Source organism: Amblyomma americanum, chromosome 4 (assembly GCF_052857255.1).
Source record: "Amblyomma americanum isolate KBUSLIRL-KWMA chromosome 4, ASM5285725v1, whole genome shotgun sequence".
In the NCBI taxonomy this organism is placed as follows: Eukaryota; Metazoa; Arthropoda; class Arachnida; order Ixodida; family Ixodidae; genus Amblyomma; species Amblyomma americanum.
In genome coordinates, this window is record NC_135500.1 from 118,919,925 (window position 1) to 118,938,144 (window position 18,220).

General features: G+C 45.2%; 1 protein-coding gene across 4 annotated transcripts in view; it reads right to left on the reverse strand.

The window, feature by feature from the left end:
* Window positions 1-234: 234 nt before the first annotated feature.
* Window positions 235-18,220, reverse strand: part of LOC144128275 (proton-coupled amino acid transporter 1-like) — a 49,571-nt gene continuing 31,585 nt past the window's right edge. For all 4 annotated transcript variants that reach the window (XM_077661564.1, XM_077661562.1, XM_077661563.1 and 1 more), the window contains exons 6-10: window positions 17,977-18,061; window positions 16,789-17,061; window positions 14,414-14,589; window positions 11,494-11,684; window positions 235-4,019 (exon numbers count right to left, since the gene is read on the reverse strand). In XM_077661564.1, the coding sequence (XP_077517690.1) occupies window positions 3,742-4,019; window positions 11,494-11,684; window positions 14,414-14,589; window positions 16,789-17,061; window positions 17,977-18,061 (1,003 nt within the window). In that variant the 3' untranslated portion in view covers window positions 235-3,741. The remainder of the gene's footprint in view (window positions 4,020-11,493; window positions 11,685-14,413; window positions 14,590-16,788; window positions 17,062-17,976; window positions 18,062-18,220) is intronic.

Genomic DNA, 18,220 nt, shown 5'->3' on the forward strand with positions numbered 1-18,220 from the left:
AAGACGAAGCTGACGCTCCCGAACTCTTGGCTTGGAGCTACGCTGTGTCAACAAAGATTTTGCCTGTCCACATTTCTTGTGCATCTGATTTGCGTCTTTACAATACCAACAAAAAGTAAAAAAAGCAAACACAAGGAGCGGCACAGTGCCAGCTTTCAGCGAGTTTTTCGCATTGTGCAGGACAGCATAAACACTTGGCAGTTTTTTTGATCAAAAAGAAACTCAACAAATGAATACAATATTTTTGCATTTATTTGTACGTAAATACTATTAAAGTGACATCAAATTGTAGATTATGTATGTAAATATGTACAAAAGTGCACAACAACAACATATAGTATATATATAAATCCAAATACGTGTATGCAGGCTTCCTTAGCATAAAAAGGAAGAAGTATGGTCCCTACATGACAAAACAGCCACGCTCTTTAGAGGGACAGAATCAAGTAATTAATAGGGCACTGTAAAATTGATTGACAATGCTCAACAATCGAGGCTTCATTTGAAACTGCTAAAAACTAGTTAGGCATGAGCAGAAGGACAGCCAGTACTGACTGAGAGTCAGGAAAGAGTGATTAACAAAAACTCATGTGCTCAAAAAACAGTTCTGTTCACAGAAAAAGACTTTTACATGTGCTCTTGAAGTGAGCATTTTCCAGTTTAATATATAGAGGTTATCAATGCATCAAACGAAGACTCTCACAAAGGTACACAGTTAAGTCAATAACAATAGAAATCGTCTCTGTGGAGGCACAATGACAACTGCCACATTAAGAAATTAAATAATTTCAATCAATGAGCACATATTGAAGGTGTAACTAGCGGAAGACTGCAAATAAACAGTGCTTGGCTCGATTACTGTCCAATCTTCAAGTTGCGGCCCTAAATGTAAGGCACACGGGTTGCAATTCTCATAGAAGTAACAAGATATCACAGAATGGCACGTTTGTGCACAATGCACTGAAGGCGTGGTTTGCTCGATGAAGGCATTACAGGCACTATGCGCACAAACTAATGCATTAAAACACCACACATTCCGCACGTTTCAACGATGCACCACAGTGCGCAATACACGGTGCACCACTGTTTGTAGAGAGAGGCATGTCCCAAGTACGGGCGAAATTATGAGACTAGAAAGATGCAAACGCCCGAAGGAAGAAAAGCACTCCCATGTTATCGTCGTCACCACAACAGTTCCCACAAACAAATGCGCACACCACAATGTAAACTGGCACAATGCCACAGCACAGAAGGTGGCGGCAGCCAACACATTACGACGATAGAACATTTAAGCACTATGAAAACAAAAGAAAAATAAACAAGGAATCGCTGATAACACATGACAATGTAAAATTAGACTCTACTGCACACACACACACACACAAGTGCATGCATGAGAAAAATTGCTTGTAGAGCTTACAGCAGGGTAAAGACAACCCTAAAAGATGCGTAAAAATCTCTGGTGATTGCTTGTTATTTAAAGTTCAAACAACAAGAAACACCTGGCTGGCATCCAAGAGCTCCGCCCACTTTTGCATACAATTCAAGGCTTCTTCCTTAACAAGATATGAACGTCGTGGGATCCACAGGCGATGGTTGAACTCGTACCCGAGCCAAAAACCATTAGTTTCATACTAATGGATCCACCCCACCACAATGAGTGCACATTGACAATGTTCTCAGGGGGACAGTGATCATGACAGTCTTCACTACTATCCTCAGTTTCATGGTGGCAACACTGAAATGAATTCTGAGTCTAGCCGCTTTACAGTTTCTACTGGCAAGTTTTTTTGGCTGGTGTCTTACGCTTAAAGAGCATGTGCAGTGAAGCGTGCTTTGTAAAACTACCATTTATGAAATAAATGATTTTTAGATGTTTTGCTTTCCTGCGAAATAACCGTTTATTGCACACAATTCCGTTAGTCTATATTTTCTAATTGCAGAACAAATGCATTCACAATTTAAAGTAAAACATAGTCGGTAATGAAACAAATTATGCATTTAACGTGTGCACTTTTGAGCTGTGGTTGCCTTCAGTGTCCACTGAAGGCCATAGCTATCAGCATCCTTTGCAACTGTGGGAGCACGGTAAGACTTGCAGTAAAAGCAGTCCCTTGGAAGTTCCTAGTCTCCATGGAGGCCAATGCAGGGGACAGCTATCAAATCTCAGCACAACAGCATCAAGAAGCACAGTAACGAAGCGTAACATCAGCGCGTTACAATGCATCATATATAACAGGCAACAACAACCAATTAGCAACAATCAATGCCTGTTTAAAACAGTTACTGTAAAACAAGCTCACAAGGCATCCAACACTGTGATCAGGAAAGCAAGAAGCAATTTCTGCAGGGTATCAATAGGTGGTGGGGCTCATCAGGGGATGTGAGAAGCAAGTACAAACAAACAGAACAAGCAGATAATGAAATGTGGCTGGAAGCCCTTAACACATTATCAAAGCCTTTGGCTCAAGGATAGAAATGGAAAAAACCACAGCTCCTACAAGCAGCAAGCTTAGCCTACGTCGTAGCATTGATGGAAGATCAACCGATTGCTTTCCCTTTAGGCTTGGTGAGTAGATTCCATAGCCCTAACAATGGCCATCTAGTTTGACCAGTGAATAACTTGAGAATAAGAAATGTGGTAACAATGACCTGAGCTGGGATATACTTTAAAACAGTAGCATCCCAAACAGGCAACTTCTTCCACTACAGCTGCAAATGTTGGCTTCGTCGGAATAAAATACGTGCCCAACTGCCTCAAACGTCACATTTATCACCTCCTCATTAATTGGCAGTTGACCCATGCTCAATAAAAATAACACAGATAGTTCGTGCTTCACATGGCTACAGTCCAAAGTGGTGTAAAAGCAATTTCAATTCCAGATGTAATACAGCCACACATAATCCTATTACATTTGCATTACCTACATCCCAAGAAACCAAGCCACTGAAACACCGCAAAATCTGGTGAGCTGTCCACCAGAAAAGAGGCTGCTGTCCTTACACCAAAATCATTAGCCTTAGTTCAGACAACACCAATACTGGCATCTAAAACACAAATAGCGCATCAAGGCAACAAGCGTGACAGCAGACAATGCCACTCCATTCAGCTGTTCAGCTAAGCACATGCACTTAGCTAGCAGAAGCAGTACGACATGCTGTTCCATACTGCCCGCTGGATGTGCAGTTTGATGCATTGTGCAGCATCAAATGGCCATGTTTCTCACAACTGTGAAGAGGTCCACTGTTTAAAGTCAACGCAACTGCCACACAAGTTTTCCAAAGTCACGTAAAAAAAGAGTGAAGCTGTTTCTGGCTTTTGTACAGTTTGGTCATCCAAACTTGCTTGTGTAACACGTCTCCCATGTTTCTCAATGTGTCTGCTTGCCCAACAAAAGTGTCTTCATACAAGCATTCAATACTGCAATAAGCCAAAGCAGACTGTGATGCAAAATTACTGATGACACCTGTCCCCAGTTTTGAGCAGACAATGCAGTTTGAATACCTTGCAGAGGTGCCAATAATACACATAAAGGATTTGTTTTGCCTAAACACATAGACAAAGACACTCTGCGGCATTGAGTTCACATGGGAAAGACAAGGGAAGTGCCTAGTTCCAGAACTTCTGGGCAGTTGCATGAAACTTTTGCGGTTCAGACAGGAGACCAGAACGAATGTCGTCCCGCATCTCCATGCCAAATGCAGCATGAACAGAGTGCATAGCCCAGGCAGTGAACGCAATCATGCCGGTGGGCTGCTACCCCCCGGGTTACTCGAGAAGGTGTTGACGATTTCGGTGACGGTGACGAAAGTGCCGGTCACAAAGCCCAGCACACCCAGCACGGAGATAAAGAGGTTCTTGGCCCACAGCCAGGTCCACATGAGCTTGCCCTGGTCACCATCCCACAGCGTGAAGAGCTCGAACAGCGGAGGCAAGATGAGCGCCAAGCTGCTGCTGGCCAGGGCACCGACCAGCGGAATGAAGAGGTCCAGCCTGGGTACTGCCACCGCCAGCACAACTGCACATGACAAACAGAAGGCAAGGTGAATTATCAGCACGGTGGGGAGAGAAATACCGTATTTCATCGAATCAAGGACGACCCCGATTCTAAGACGACCCCCTAAAGTCCGAAGCCAACAAAAAAAAATATATATTAGCGTGAATGTAGGCTGAACAAAAAAAGCGAGGACAGCATTCACAAAATGCAAACAGCATTTATTGAATCTGAACGTGCAGAGCTCATTCAACGTCGTCGTCGCTGCTAGACTCGTCGCTGTGTTCCTTGTCACTGTCACCTTCAAACAGTGCACTATCTTCGGTACCGTCAAGCGCATTAGATATGCTGCACTTTCTAAAGGCGCACACGATCAAATTACCTGGGATGTCGTCCCATGCTGCAGCTACCCAGCCCGCCAGCTGCGATAGCGATACAAGTTTGATGCGGCCCGTTGCCGTTAGAATGTGGTCTTCATCAGTCAACCAGTCCGTGTAATATTTCCGCAGACAATCCCTGAAAGGTTTGTTGATGCAGACATCAAGTGGCTGCAACTGGCTCGTCATGCCGCCCGGAATGACAGCGAGGTCCGTGTTCGCTTGGGCGAGCGTAGCCAGCTTCACGTTGTCGGTCAAGTGCCCACGGTAAGAGTCGACGACAAGGAGCAAGTTCTTTGTCAAAAGGGCTCCTGGACGCCGTTGCCACACAACCTTAACCCACCCTTCCACCATTGCACCCGTAATCCACCCGTTCTCATTTGCCCGCACAATGACATTTCTTGGGAAAATTTCTCGAGCAGGCAGTGTCTTCCTTTTAAGTATCATATAAGGAGAGAGTTTATGTCCATCAGCTGTGCAGCACAGCATCACAGTTTCGCACTGCTTCTCGTAGCCCGCAAAGCGCACCTTCACCTCCTTGACACCCTTCTCATTTACGGTGTACGCCCCTGGCATACCAAAATACACAGCCGCCTGGTCGGCGTTGCCGATTTGTCCAAGGTTGTAGCCTGCCGCTTCTCTCTTTCGCAGAACATAGCGCTGAAAAGCTATCAGCTTTTCTTCGAAATCGCTTTGCAGCTTCTGGGCGACTGAAGTGCGACGTCGGAGGCTGAAGCCGAACCGCTTCATGAATTTTTGAAACCAGCCCCGGCTGGCTTTGAAATCCTTTAGCGTTAGGCCTCGCTCCCTCGAAAGTTCTCTAGCTTTTGCTTGGAGCACTTCTGTTGTCACTGGAAGAGCAGCTGCTCTCTGCGTCCGAACAAAGTCGGTCAAAACTGTCTCCACTTCGTGGTGACGGCCTTTCTTTGGTCCGCTAAATGGCATCCTCGTTGCGACGCATGCAAAAAGCTGCTGTCGTTGTCTCCTCCAATGACGGACATTTTTCTCGTCGATGCCAAAATCCCGCCCGGCTTGAAGGTTCAACGATGCCTCTGCGGCTATCACAACTTTTGCCTGAAAGCGGCACTGTAGTGGAATCTCCTGCTTGGTGCCACGCAGTAACACCACGCCGCACACCGCTACGGCCGACACGACACAGGTCAAAATGGCGACCTCGCTTGTGTACGTTTGGCTACTGGCACGGCTAGAAGCGACTGTGATACTGACTTTTCTAGATGGCTCTAGCTATGCACCATATTTAGCAGTTTCAATGAAAAATTGGCGCGTTTTTTTAAAATCCTCGAATCTAAGCCGACCCTAGAGTTTGGAATATGATTATTTGAAAAAAAAAACTATCGGCCTCGATTCGAATAAATACGGTATATGCAATGCAATTGTTGCTAAAATATACCTCAAGGGAGTTGTGTCACTAAGACAGTGAGGGCAACTTCCTACAATTTTTTGTACTCGTCAAAATTTGATTGATGGGTTTTTTTACGCCTCCGCTGAAGTATGCCCAGCGTCAAAAGTTTAAGGGGCATGCGAGCTGCGAAAAACGTAAATTTTGCGGAAGCCACTAGATGTACCCTGGAATGGAAACTTGCACTCTGAGCTTTATCGTGGGAGCTCTGGACAGCCCCTGTCGTTTTTGGGGTGTCTGCACAGGCTGCGCGGAAATAGCGCTTTCTGGCAATCCATGCACCCCACAAACTTTAGATGCGGGGGCCTACATCCTGGAAGGGAAGACATATTCATTGCTGAGAAAAATGTAGTTCAAAATGAAGCATTTTTTCCTGCCACTCAGCTGAAACCTATGAGTCATGAAGACGATGGCGCTGAGAGAATTACAGTATGATTAAGGCCATCGAGCTTCTGCGGCGGAAAATTCCCAATTCCGCAGATGCAGCACAAAGAATGTACGAAATTCCGCGAATGCAGAATAAAAAAATGTGGGAAACTCTGCGGGAAGCGTAAGACACATGAAAGAAACATACCAGTCTATTTTCTGAGAAAACTCCTTGCATGCTGCAGAGGTCCATTTTCTAAAATTAAAGTTGGCTGTTTTAACTCAGCATCAAGTAATATTTCATGTTACCTTCATTCAAAGAAGAATAGAGAAGCTCCATAACCACTGCAATGGAAGAGAGTGCTGGAGTCACTCCTTCCCTCCCAGCCCAAGAAGACAGGACATCGAAATCTTCACTTTGTTCACCTTGCTTAGAAAGAAACAGCGATTTTAGTTCTCGAGCAGTTTTCAGGCACAATCAGTGATCAGCAGCTAGAACTCTTGATTCTTGACTAAGTCCAGGGAGGCCTGCAAACTCTAACCATTTTTTTTTGTGGAAACCTGACCTGCAGCGGATCCTGCTTAGGCTACGTTTGGCCGGAACGGTCGAGGATTTTGTCATATAGAGAACCTGTTTCCACCTTCCATTTCAAAGTGGCCCATCTTCACCATCGTGCGTCAGGACAGCACCAGCTGGGTGAGGATGGAAGTCTCCCTCATGGGGAAAACGGAAACAGCGACGGGAGCGCCACCTCGCAGGTTACGCAGATTTCTGCGGAACCGGTTAGAGTATCTTCAGGATCTGGCTAGCGTTGTGAGCGGTTGCAGTGCCGTGAGCGGCCTACTGTCCATTGTATGGGTCCCTGCCTGCTGCCTTGTGGCCGTGAGTCATTGAGCTGCGGAGTCTCCGGCGAGCAGTTTGCAGTGGCTACGAAACCGGGGGGCCAGCCCCCCCTACCTTCCAACAAAGGCGCGTCCGCGCGAACAACACCCTCCCGGAACGCTAATTTTGGATGCCTGCCGCGGGACAAGACGGGTGCCCGGTGACCTTGGTGCTCATCGGATGACCCTGGCACCCCGCCTGTACGAGCTGGCTTGCAGTCAACACTGCAGCACTCGTGGACATTTCGTCGTTGGTATCCATGGATGAGCTCAACCGTAGGAATTAAGGAGGGAGGAATGTGGAAAACCTGTTTCCCCCTTCCATTTCGATGCGGCCCATCTTCACCACCGTGCGTCAGGACAGCACCGGCTGGGCGAGGAGGGAAGTCTCCCTCATGGGGGAAGCGGAAACAGTGACGGGAGCGCCACCTCGTAGGTTACGCGGATTTCTGTGGAACCGGTTAGAGTCCCTTCGGGATCCGGCCAGCGTCGTGAGCGGTTGCAGTCGCACGCTCTCGTCACCTTCTGCGGCAGGCGCACAGGGATCCGTTGTGCCTTGCCACTGGACTCCTGGTTCCAGGCAGCCAAGCGAGCGCAGCAAACGGGTGCTCTCGTCACCTTCCCCAGCAAATGCTCGGGGATGACTTTGCCCCAAGAATGCAGCGCGCGCGGGAAAACCAGGCAGCAGTTGTCGGCGCATACAAACGTTCAGTGCCTATATTTCCGAAGTCGCGCCCCTGCTCCAGCCGGTAAGTCAGAAGTCCTTCTTACGTAGCCTTCTATTTCCGAGGAATGCCTCGGTGATGTTTTGTAGCTAGCTGGCCCGCTCTCTGTAATAATTGAAAGTGTAATAAATAGCATATGAGTGTTCACACTTTGTCATCCCTTCCCTTTGTCCCTCGAGCACGAACCCCTCTGCGGTTAGCGAGTGGGAACGCTGCATCCGCGGAGTGGGAGTGCAGCAGGGGCGGAAGGCTGTCCCCTCCATATTTCTAGTCATAGTAATTGTAACGTCTTAAACATAATTTTCATTAGTTCCTGAACTCCCTCTTGTGTTGTATTTATGTAAATAGGGTTATTAGTAATTTTCCGATCACTGTGTTGTTTCTACTGATGTCTGTAATAACAACTGTACCAAAAAATGAGAATTTGGTTGCCAACACAAAATTCCACGAAAAATGCTTAAATATGCGATTTTTTGCAGAATGGTGGGAAACTTGGGGCCTTAATTTGATAGACTCCATGATCACTGGCTAGAAGTGATAGTGATGTGGTCTAGCCTTACCAAACCAAACTAGAGAGAAACTAAAAACAAACTAAAAACTTGACGTCACAATAACCTGTAACGGCAAAATCTATTTCTTTTTTCTTTTTTGCTTTTTCCAGCTTATAAGACAATAGTTTTCAGCTAATGTAGCCTCTATGTTAGTGGAACATGGTAGTATATTGATGCAGGCCAACTTCAACTTCGCTTCAGTGTCCCTTCTAGTTTCAAAGCGGCAGTGTCTTTAGAATTCTGATCAGGCATAATGGCACTTGTCTGAGCCCTTGTCTGAGCAACTGTCTGAACCCAATTTCAATTTGATCTTGCAGATACTGCAATGAGGGGACAACAGGAACTGGAGTACTGATGTGGTGACACACACAAGCTTAAAGAACAAAGAAATGGTTACATGGGTGCACATCTAAACCTGGATGTAACAAATCTCCATGTCATGGATTCCTGGATATTACGAAGTTTCTGCATTCTCCAACACCGCCCTCATTGAAGAGTGTGTATTTTTTTTTAACTCCACGCAACGAGGTGTTGCTGCAGTTGACCTTGATATAATGAACTTGCTAAAGAGACCATTTATCACATAGTGCTGTGTTACTTAAAATTCAGCCACACCATGCAAAAGTTACCTGTCAAATAACGATAAAACATGAGCAGCCACGACAGGAACGTCTACAACAGCACCGAACAAACTCATAGTTGGCATAGTGCTCTGCGCTCCCGTACTACAGCAGCACTCCGTGGTAAACACAGCAATCTTTGGAGCTTTCATTCTAGTAGCATGAAAGGGAGTGGCATCATGACAATTCATATTCAAAATCAGCGTGAATCAACTGGATGTGGCAAAGAAGTAAAGGGATTTATATACAGGACAAGCAATGTGTGCCCCTTGCCGACACTCTGCTTGCACTATTCCAGGGGCAGTGGAGACGCGATAAAGGCAAGGACAGAGTCCTTTTCCAGGTCTAAAATGGCAGGACATACCAAAAGGACGCACAGGCAGAAAGAGATATGGGCACGTATGACTCCACCGTGTTGATCCACAGGTAGCCACAGGTGGCGGCTACTGTAGCTGCAACATTATCAATGCGATCCCACACTCAAAGCTCGTGCATTCTCTGCCAACTGTGTTTCTCGCACTGACATGCTGCTACATTACATAGGGCTCCTTTTGTTATTGCTTGGTTCACTTAGTGGAGTTTGCGCTGCAAGGTTCTTACAATGCTCTGTCAGCACACTAAGTAATTTGGTATTTCACTAATCTCGAAACTCCATTTACCTATAAATGTTTAACTGCTTTTACGACTTCAGAGTAGCAGGAGTTTAATGAAAGCACTGGCATACCTACCAACTTTCCCGAATTTCAACTGACCCTCCTAACTGAAAAAATATGACCTTATTTACCTCGAAAATTGTCCTCAACATTGTTCGGAAATATTTTTGTCCGAAAATAAAAGAAAAAGCAATAAAATTTGCTGCATGCAATATAGGTACCATATTTGCTAGCACTTGTTTATTATCTGGCCGAAGCCAACATGACTGCAGCTGCTACACCCGCCGACAAATTTTTCGGACTTCCAAAATTGGTGCTTAATCATGCTTTTATGAAGAGCTCCCACCTTTTCTAAGGAACTAATGCATGATCGTGACCAATTTTTCGAAAGCAGCGAAGTTTGAAAGTTTGGTTTTCTGAAATAAACAACATGCTCCTGGCACTGATCCTGTGGTGACAGTGCTTTTCTATGTGCTTTTATGGCTTGTTTCAAGGCTGTTCACCTGTTTTCTCACGATTGTTGAGATGTGTAGCAAGAAAGCGAAAGGCAGGAAGAGTGGGCTTGGCTCCGAAGGCATGGTGGACACCCAAAACCACCAGCATCCTCACATTGCACAAGAACAACAGAATACGCTGCCTGCAATACCATCTGCGTCGCTAAAAATAAGCATTGCCAAAATAATAATGCAAAAAAATGCACCATGCAGGTGCGACGGCCATTTCTGGGCCCCGCTCAATTGGGGAATGACGAAATCGATTCTGCGATGCAAGTTGGAATTCGGAGCGAGAATGGCAGCGCTCGCGGGCAGTCAGCGCATACACCATGCATGATGGTATACAACGTGTTCCGCAATTAAACGCGCGCCCTAGAATGCAGCTCGCAGCTAAACCAATGAATTGTTCGAGCTCAAATCTCGCACAGAAATGGCATTTGGCCAGCAGAATTGTTTTATACCACATTTGTTTGGGGTGCTTGCCTGAATCAATAAAAAGAAATCGGCTACTCGCATCGCATCATCTCCGGCGATGACGAAAAAAACTGAGCCACTTTCTCAGCGATTGCACCGATGGCACCATCTCGTCTGCCGGCCATGAAGATTCGGCAAAGAAAGCGGGAGAGTGTTTTACGAGACGTTTGACGATCATGCACCATAAAATTCTTAAAACTTAATGCAGTTCTGACCAAACTAAGCTTTTTGCAATCGCTGATAAAACAGTTGCCGAAGGGTCTTCAAACCTCCTGCAAAAGACTCCCGTCCTTCTCCTAACCTCCATGGTCGACCAAGGAGATGGCGCCACCGGTGCAATCACTGAGAGAGCGGCCTGTTTCATTTCGTCATCGCAACAGACGATGCCAATATCTGACTTATTACTGATTCAGGCAAGTACCCCGAAGAAATTTAGTATAAAACAATTCTGCTGACCAAATGCGATCTCTGTGTGAAATTTGAGCTCGAACAATTCGCTGGTTTAGCTGTGAGGAGCATTCTACGGCGCGTTTAAATGCGGAACAGTCTGTAGAAGAACGCTTCAAAAATATCAGTTTTTGAGAAGAAGTTCACTGCTGCGGCGACCTGCATATCTCGTGAACTATCTCTATCTAATCGTTGCCGTTTCTACCTCGCGCTAAACAAGGTTTTGAAAAAAAAATGCACACCAGAGGCTGCTAAGGTGTAACTTGATCCTGCAATTCTCCTTTTTGTGAAAAGCAACACTTCGAAGAATTTTTTTATATAACCTGCTGAGAGAAATTCCTAAAGGGAGCGAAGTCTTGTACCTTAAAATTGGTAAGTTCAAATCCTGGAAACATGCACTTCATGTTGCACGTGCGTGCACACCATCACTGTGAGCACTCACTATAACAGCTATCATCATGAAAACAATCACCAAGTCTGCATACGTACAGGTGAGTGTTACCAGGGCAGTGCGGACCAGGAACTCGAAGAACATGACCACACGTGGCGAGTGCTTTCCCTGGTCGAGAGAGAACCGCCTCATTATGGAGGGCCAGATGATCTTCACAGGCACGTACATTTGCAGGGCATAGGACAGGAAGATGGAGATCGCGAAGATGATCCGGATCACCTCGTTCAAACTGGAAAAATGCAAACACAAGAAGGGATGGTTAGAAACCACATGTCAAAGGCACTCTGCCACCATAGGGCAGCAGACACGATGTTTTAATCAAACCCAAGATGAGCAAACAAATGTATAGGATCTGAGAACACAGGCATCCACAGAGCAGAGTACAGGAAGAGCACAGCATATGCTTAGGTGCGGTCCGCTTCTTTAACCCTTACCACCACATACGCACGTACCATGAACCACGTACGCAATTGTGTGCATTATATACATTAGGTATGCTCAAGTTTTTCGGGAGTGCGCTATGGCTAAGAGAGATTTCATCATTTCAGATGAACTTGGGGCTCCTCATATTGCAACTGGGGTGCTTTTTCAAGCTCAATAGCAAATGCAGTCCGTAACATTTCTCCAAACAGTTAGCTTGCTAGCACATTTTCCGACATACTCATTTAGACAGATGTTGTCACAAGTATTAATTTTTTTTTCTGCACCTCTAGCACGCATGTTAGAAAAAGAATATGCAACTGCCCGAGCCTTCAACTACTCATCTGGCACATTCTGGTGCCTTGATATTGAAATTTCCAATCACTGCGACATCTTCCATAAAATATCGCCTATGCTCGTGGAAAAAATAAATAAATAATCACATGTGTTTTGCAAAGCAAAGTTAGCGAACTGGCTTTCACCAAGTATTTAAGGGGAAAAATACGTTCTGACAGAGGAATGGTAAGTGGTGCCTCAAAAGGGTTAAAAAGCAAGTTTTTATTCCATTTGATTTTGCAGGTTAAGCCTATATTGTTCAGTTTAACTGAACAGCAATTGTTACAGAAGCGACTAAACTCGCACAACAGTTGAATGGTCAACTGCCTGTGCGATCTTGGCAAATATCTGAATAAGTGAATAACACATGCTTCCTTGTAACCACCTCTTCATTTATGCTCGCCTCAGCACCAGATTACTAACAGCGCAGTGCGCTATCGCCGTACACATTTTTATGCTTTACACTTTCATTAAGCTAAACTTCTGTTACGCCAAACACATTTACGAGACGTCATCACGTCCACCATGTTTAAAGGGACACTGAGGAGAACTCTATCATTTTTTTTTTGTTAGCAAAATCTGATAGTTCGGCATTCCATGGCTTTGTTGCCGCTTGTCCGGGCGCGAAAGATGCATTTAATTCAAAGAAATTTGGATTCGAAGATGAAAAAGTTTTTCCCGCCGCTCTGATTCAAACTCAGGGAACTCTTATGACGCCACGGCAACTCTTATGACGTCTCAGAACGGATTGACGTGATACGTGACGTAAACGCAGACTCCGTGATTTCTGACAGCTAGCGGTGTGGTGCGCAACCTTCCTTTGCCAGCCTCAGAGATTCGTGGCTTCCATGAAGTAAGGAAAATTCCTCCAAGGTGGCGCCTCTTGTCCTAGGAAGTCATCACGCTTGTACTTGCGAGATTGGCCTGTGGCGGCGACACCTGTATTTTGGGTCTTGCTATTTTCTACGTTACAAGAGCTTTGTTTTCAGTAAGAGTGGCGTTTTTGTGACCAGCAGCTGCTATTCTATCGATACAAGCCAACTTCAATTTCTCCTCAGTGTCCCTTTGACTGTGCTTCGAAAGGTACAGTAGACCTGTGTTAATTCAAAGCCCATCGGATCACATAAAACGCTTTGATTAAGCAGGTTCTCAAATTGTGCAAAAAAAGAAAATGGGCAAGCGTAAAATACTGCTTAACCATGCGTCGCATTTGAAGTTCCTGCCACTGCGGTCAACAAAGCTGCGATCACCGCATAGCAGCTACAGCAGGAGCTCGTTAGAACCAGTCATGGTCGCTGCATCACTGCTGGTAGCCAGAATGTTGGGCACGTCAGTTTCAGCATCCGCAGAACACGTTCGCACATCTCTCTCTTGATTTAACTCAGTTCCTGGCAAAGCTCTTCGCCCTTTCCCGGCGCTTTTACACTGTGACATTCTTGGCGCATGCAGCGTGGCAGCCAAGGTTGGGTACATCAGGCTAGCGGCAAGGCACAGCTCTAAGGAGCATGACCAGAAGAGCTTCAACAGGAGCACCCTGCCAATTCAAAGAAGCAATGCTGAGAGAATGCACACAGTAAATCTGAATAATCTAGGACTGTGTCAACGAGTGCAATGTGGCACGTGGCAAGCATTAAATGGAAACTATACTCTGTGTCGCCACCAGTGAACACATTGGAAGGTGCACAGGGTTGCTTTGGCCACCAGGATGCCACCGTACCATGCACAAAGTCATTAAGGAGTGTCGCAACTTTCTGTATGATGGTGTGCGAACCACTGAGTTTGATTCAGTGTCGCGCTGCTCAATACAGGCTCGCATGACATATAGTATATGCTATGTTATGTTATCAGTCGAACTCAGCCATTCCCACATAGCACTCATGGTCGTTGAATAAACCGGGTCTGTGCAAGCTGCTTGCTCGAATTATCTAGCAAAATTTACGTCAGAAACTACAGGACAGCAGGGATTCCAATTATCAGGGATTTCGAATTAAATGACATTGAATTATCAAGGTTTTACCCCAGTGAAGAAAAAGCACTGCTTTTAAGTGGATCAGAGGAAGTTCAGTTCACAAACAGATTTCACGCAAGAAATACTGACCCATAAAATGGGAAGCGCCGCATTCGAAAGAAATACACCGCAAGCGTGCTGTTAATTTCGGAAAACAGCATTCCCTCCCTATTTTCTTGACCTCAAAGACTTACGGTGTAGGTGGGAAGTTCAGAGTGATGCTGCCCAACACATGACTGCCGTATTTAAGGTAACCGAAGAAGCCAATGGCCGTGTAGAGACAGACCACAATGATCATGCCAGTGTTGAGCACGCCAGTCAGGCCACCAAAGTCCTGCGGTGTCTTCATTTCATTCTCCAAGGGCAGGACCTGAAGTGACATCCGGTTTCATCAAAATATAGTGCTCTTGCTAGAAAGTGAAGCACACATTAATTCAGCTTGGCATGATGATACTCTGTACAGCTTTGCGGAATAGCGTTGATTATAAAATCAAAAGCTCAATCAAAAGCTGGAAAATTTGTCATGAAATTCCAAGTCAAAACATACCTTCTATTTGCAGTTTAGAAAAACTCTGTGTATGTTCTCAGCTAATGTACACTGCAGTCAACTGTTTATTTTTTTCTGCCTGACCATGAATGTTTTGCTTGATTGCCAACATATTAACCAACTTCCTTCTTGTATTATTTTTATGTCCCACAGCAGGTCCCCACAGCTTTTGCTTTGGGACCACCTGCTCAATATCCATGAACACATTACCACTGTTATATACTAATACGTATCTGACTGATTGGCTGATTAACTGACTGAAAAGTGTGCCATCACTAGTTGCTGCATGTAGCCTGAACCTGCACATAAAATATGCCTGTCCAATGAACTGGAAGTTGGTAGAGCATTGTGTTGGTTTTCACCACAGTGGACAAATGGTTAGCCCTTCCTACAACAAAACAAGTTCGTACTACAAACAGACACCTCGATAACAGAGTATACTCATTGTGAGGTGGTTGCTTCGTTGCAATTAAAGTGCAATGAAGCTGGCAGCCTGGAACACAGGACAATAAAACACAAATAAGAAATTCCATTCTGTGCTGTTGTGCAACAGGAGTTGCTGGTGCTATGATTGGACCAAAGCCAACGTGATGGCACTGTCCGGTTACATGAAAGACAACTGACCCCGTGCCCTCCTCTTTATTAAGCTAATATTCATAATGAGTCACTTAGTTGACCTTTCAACACGCAAGAGCTTCAAAGGGGCACTGAGGATAAACTGAAGTAAATTACTTGCGTTGCCAGTTTTTGAGCACGAATCCCAGAGTCATTCTGGGTGTACAACACGTCATGAAAACGAGCGATGAGAAAAATTCTTAAATACTACTTTCCCAGGAATAAATGCATCGTTTGCCAAAAGAAAATCATCAAAACGGCCAGGAAAGCCCAGAAAATCGATTTGTACTAAGAACAAGAGCTGAATCCTCAGGGTTTCCTTAAAGTGCGTCCACTATTTCATTTTGCTATGTGATACTGCTGGAAGACTGCACTCCACCAATGTGACCCCCTCCTCCACCACCACCATCTCTCTCTCTACACAATATCTTTACCATGCATTTTCTACAGCAAGCTTCTTTCTTGGGGGACTTTAAATGATCCATCTGCTCGCAATCAAATTTCAGCAAAGCAGTTTAATGGCAATGTTGATGCCTAAATGCATCTTGGTATACAGCACAATTTGCACAACACAGAAAAGACAAGAAACATAAAACAAATGCTGCCTATCAACACTTGCTTAGCAAAATAACTCCTCGTGTCTTCTTTACTGATTGTATCCTTCTTACCTGCCTTCACCGTTCCTTTTTGAGCCAAGGAACTTTGTTCAACAAACAAACATGGAACATGGAACTTTTGTTCAAGCTCACAGACAAAATCAAGTGAGACTGCAGAGGCCCCACTCTGAAAGAAGAGGGACATGGCGTGACAGCTATCCTTTGGTCACAGTGACTGTGAATGAAATAGAACTGCTCGGCTGAAGAAGACAGCAGCAGAAGCAGAAGAAAAGAAGGCAAGAGGAAAAGAAGTTACGAGCTGTTTTCATGCATTAGAGAAGAGCTACTAATAGTCAGCACTTGTCCTGTGCTTCTCATTCTTAGCTCATCAACATCATGCGAGTTGCACTGTGTATCATGATGCACATGATGGGTCTCCTGGGTAATGGTCTCTGAGATTTTATCGAGCTTTAATTATCCTTCAGGCTAGAAAAGCTTTCTGATTTGTGGAAAAATAAAATGTATGCATGCATGTGCATGTATACAGTCCGTACTTGTGCGTTCTCTCAAACATATGTACCAGGTTGCCCATTCTTCATAATACTCTCGCTGTGCAGCTAAAATTAATTTCTAAAAGAGAGCAACATGAAAAACACAAAACACAAAGCAGGAGAAGCGATCCACACATAGTGTTTTGTGCTGTGTCCTTTTCACCTTGCATTCACTAGCTCAACTCTGCACACAGCACACCATCCTGCTAAATTCTGTTTTCAATCGAATGCAGGCTGAGCGCGACTTAAGCACCACTCACAATGCCGATGCCCTCGAAGGCGTAGATGACGGTGCCGAAGTAGATGGGAAGCCGGCTCCACCCCACAAAGAGGGGCCGTTCACTGATGTTGGGCATGTCCTGCAGCAGGTTGTAGAAGATGAGCACCATGCCAGTGGTCTGCAGCAGGTTGGCCAGGGTGGAGGCCAGCGCCAGCATGCGCAGACTCCGGATGAAGTTGTACAGCACCATGAAGGGCAGCAGGATGGCCAGGCACACATACACATTCATCTCTATGCCCGCCCCATGAAGGACCTGCGTGGAACAGAGACGAGAGCACGCCAATCTGAGATCTTGCCGCCCACAGTAGATGTGCAGGATCATCCATTCTTAGTATAAACGCACGAATGTGTGGCTGCACTCTTGAAAGGGCTAGTGTGTGTGTGTGAAACAGCCGCGAATCGAAGCGAAGTGACACACGTACAGAGAGACCTGTTCGTGGTGCTTTGCGTTATCTGCCACTTCACTTCGATGCATAGCCACGTCACACATATATTGGCACTCCAAAGAGTGCAGCCACGCACTCGCATGTTCATCATGAGAGTGGGTGACTCTATGCAGAAGAAAAAAAGTTCTGTCCCGCTACGTCCAATCTCAGCACCTTTCTTATGTTAACAGAGCTACTGGAGATTAGTTTCTCTCTGGCTCAACAGTGAAATGCACGAGGTTATATCTCACCAACTACCAATTCAGACTTGGAATGTTCTTCGGCACTGACTTTGTCCCGACTGCGGAAGGGGTGCCGAGTTTCACTTCAATGCTCACTTCCTTTTCAATAAATTGGCTCCACAAACCTAGCACAACACCACCTAGGAGCACTTCCCACTAAAAATTGTTGTGTGTTGCAGCATCAGTCAGTTATAAGTTGGATCTTTTAATCGGCAACATTCTTACCGCAGAATACATGCACACTGCATTTATAGCCTGGCTTGTTTGCCACCAAACATTAAGACATGAAAGCAAGATCACATTAAAAGACTACAGTTAATCTGCGTGCATACACACGCTCTCAAGAGCACTCAAAGGCTTGAAGGCTCAAATATATAAGCTCTCTATTCCTGCAGTTGTCACAGCAAGTGATCACTTGATGCATAGAAAGAGGAGAAACTATAAGCTGCTGGTAGTCTGTGGCACCAAAGTAGCCATATGTTTATAAGCACTAGTACTCACCTCCTTCATACTCGTTGCAACAAAGACGAAGTAGACACAACAAAAACCAAACTGAGTCAACAAAAGAAAGCAGTTCACAGCTGACCTGCAATGGAAAAAAACAAGTGTTATTCTAGTGAGCAAACTTTGCAACAATTGTGTTATAATATAATGAAAACGTCTCATGGTCAAAAATGTGAGAGAATTCATGTACCTACACTAACTTCCTTGTTTGTACCTGGATGTAAACAAGACTCCAGGCACG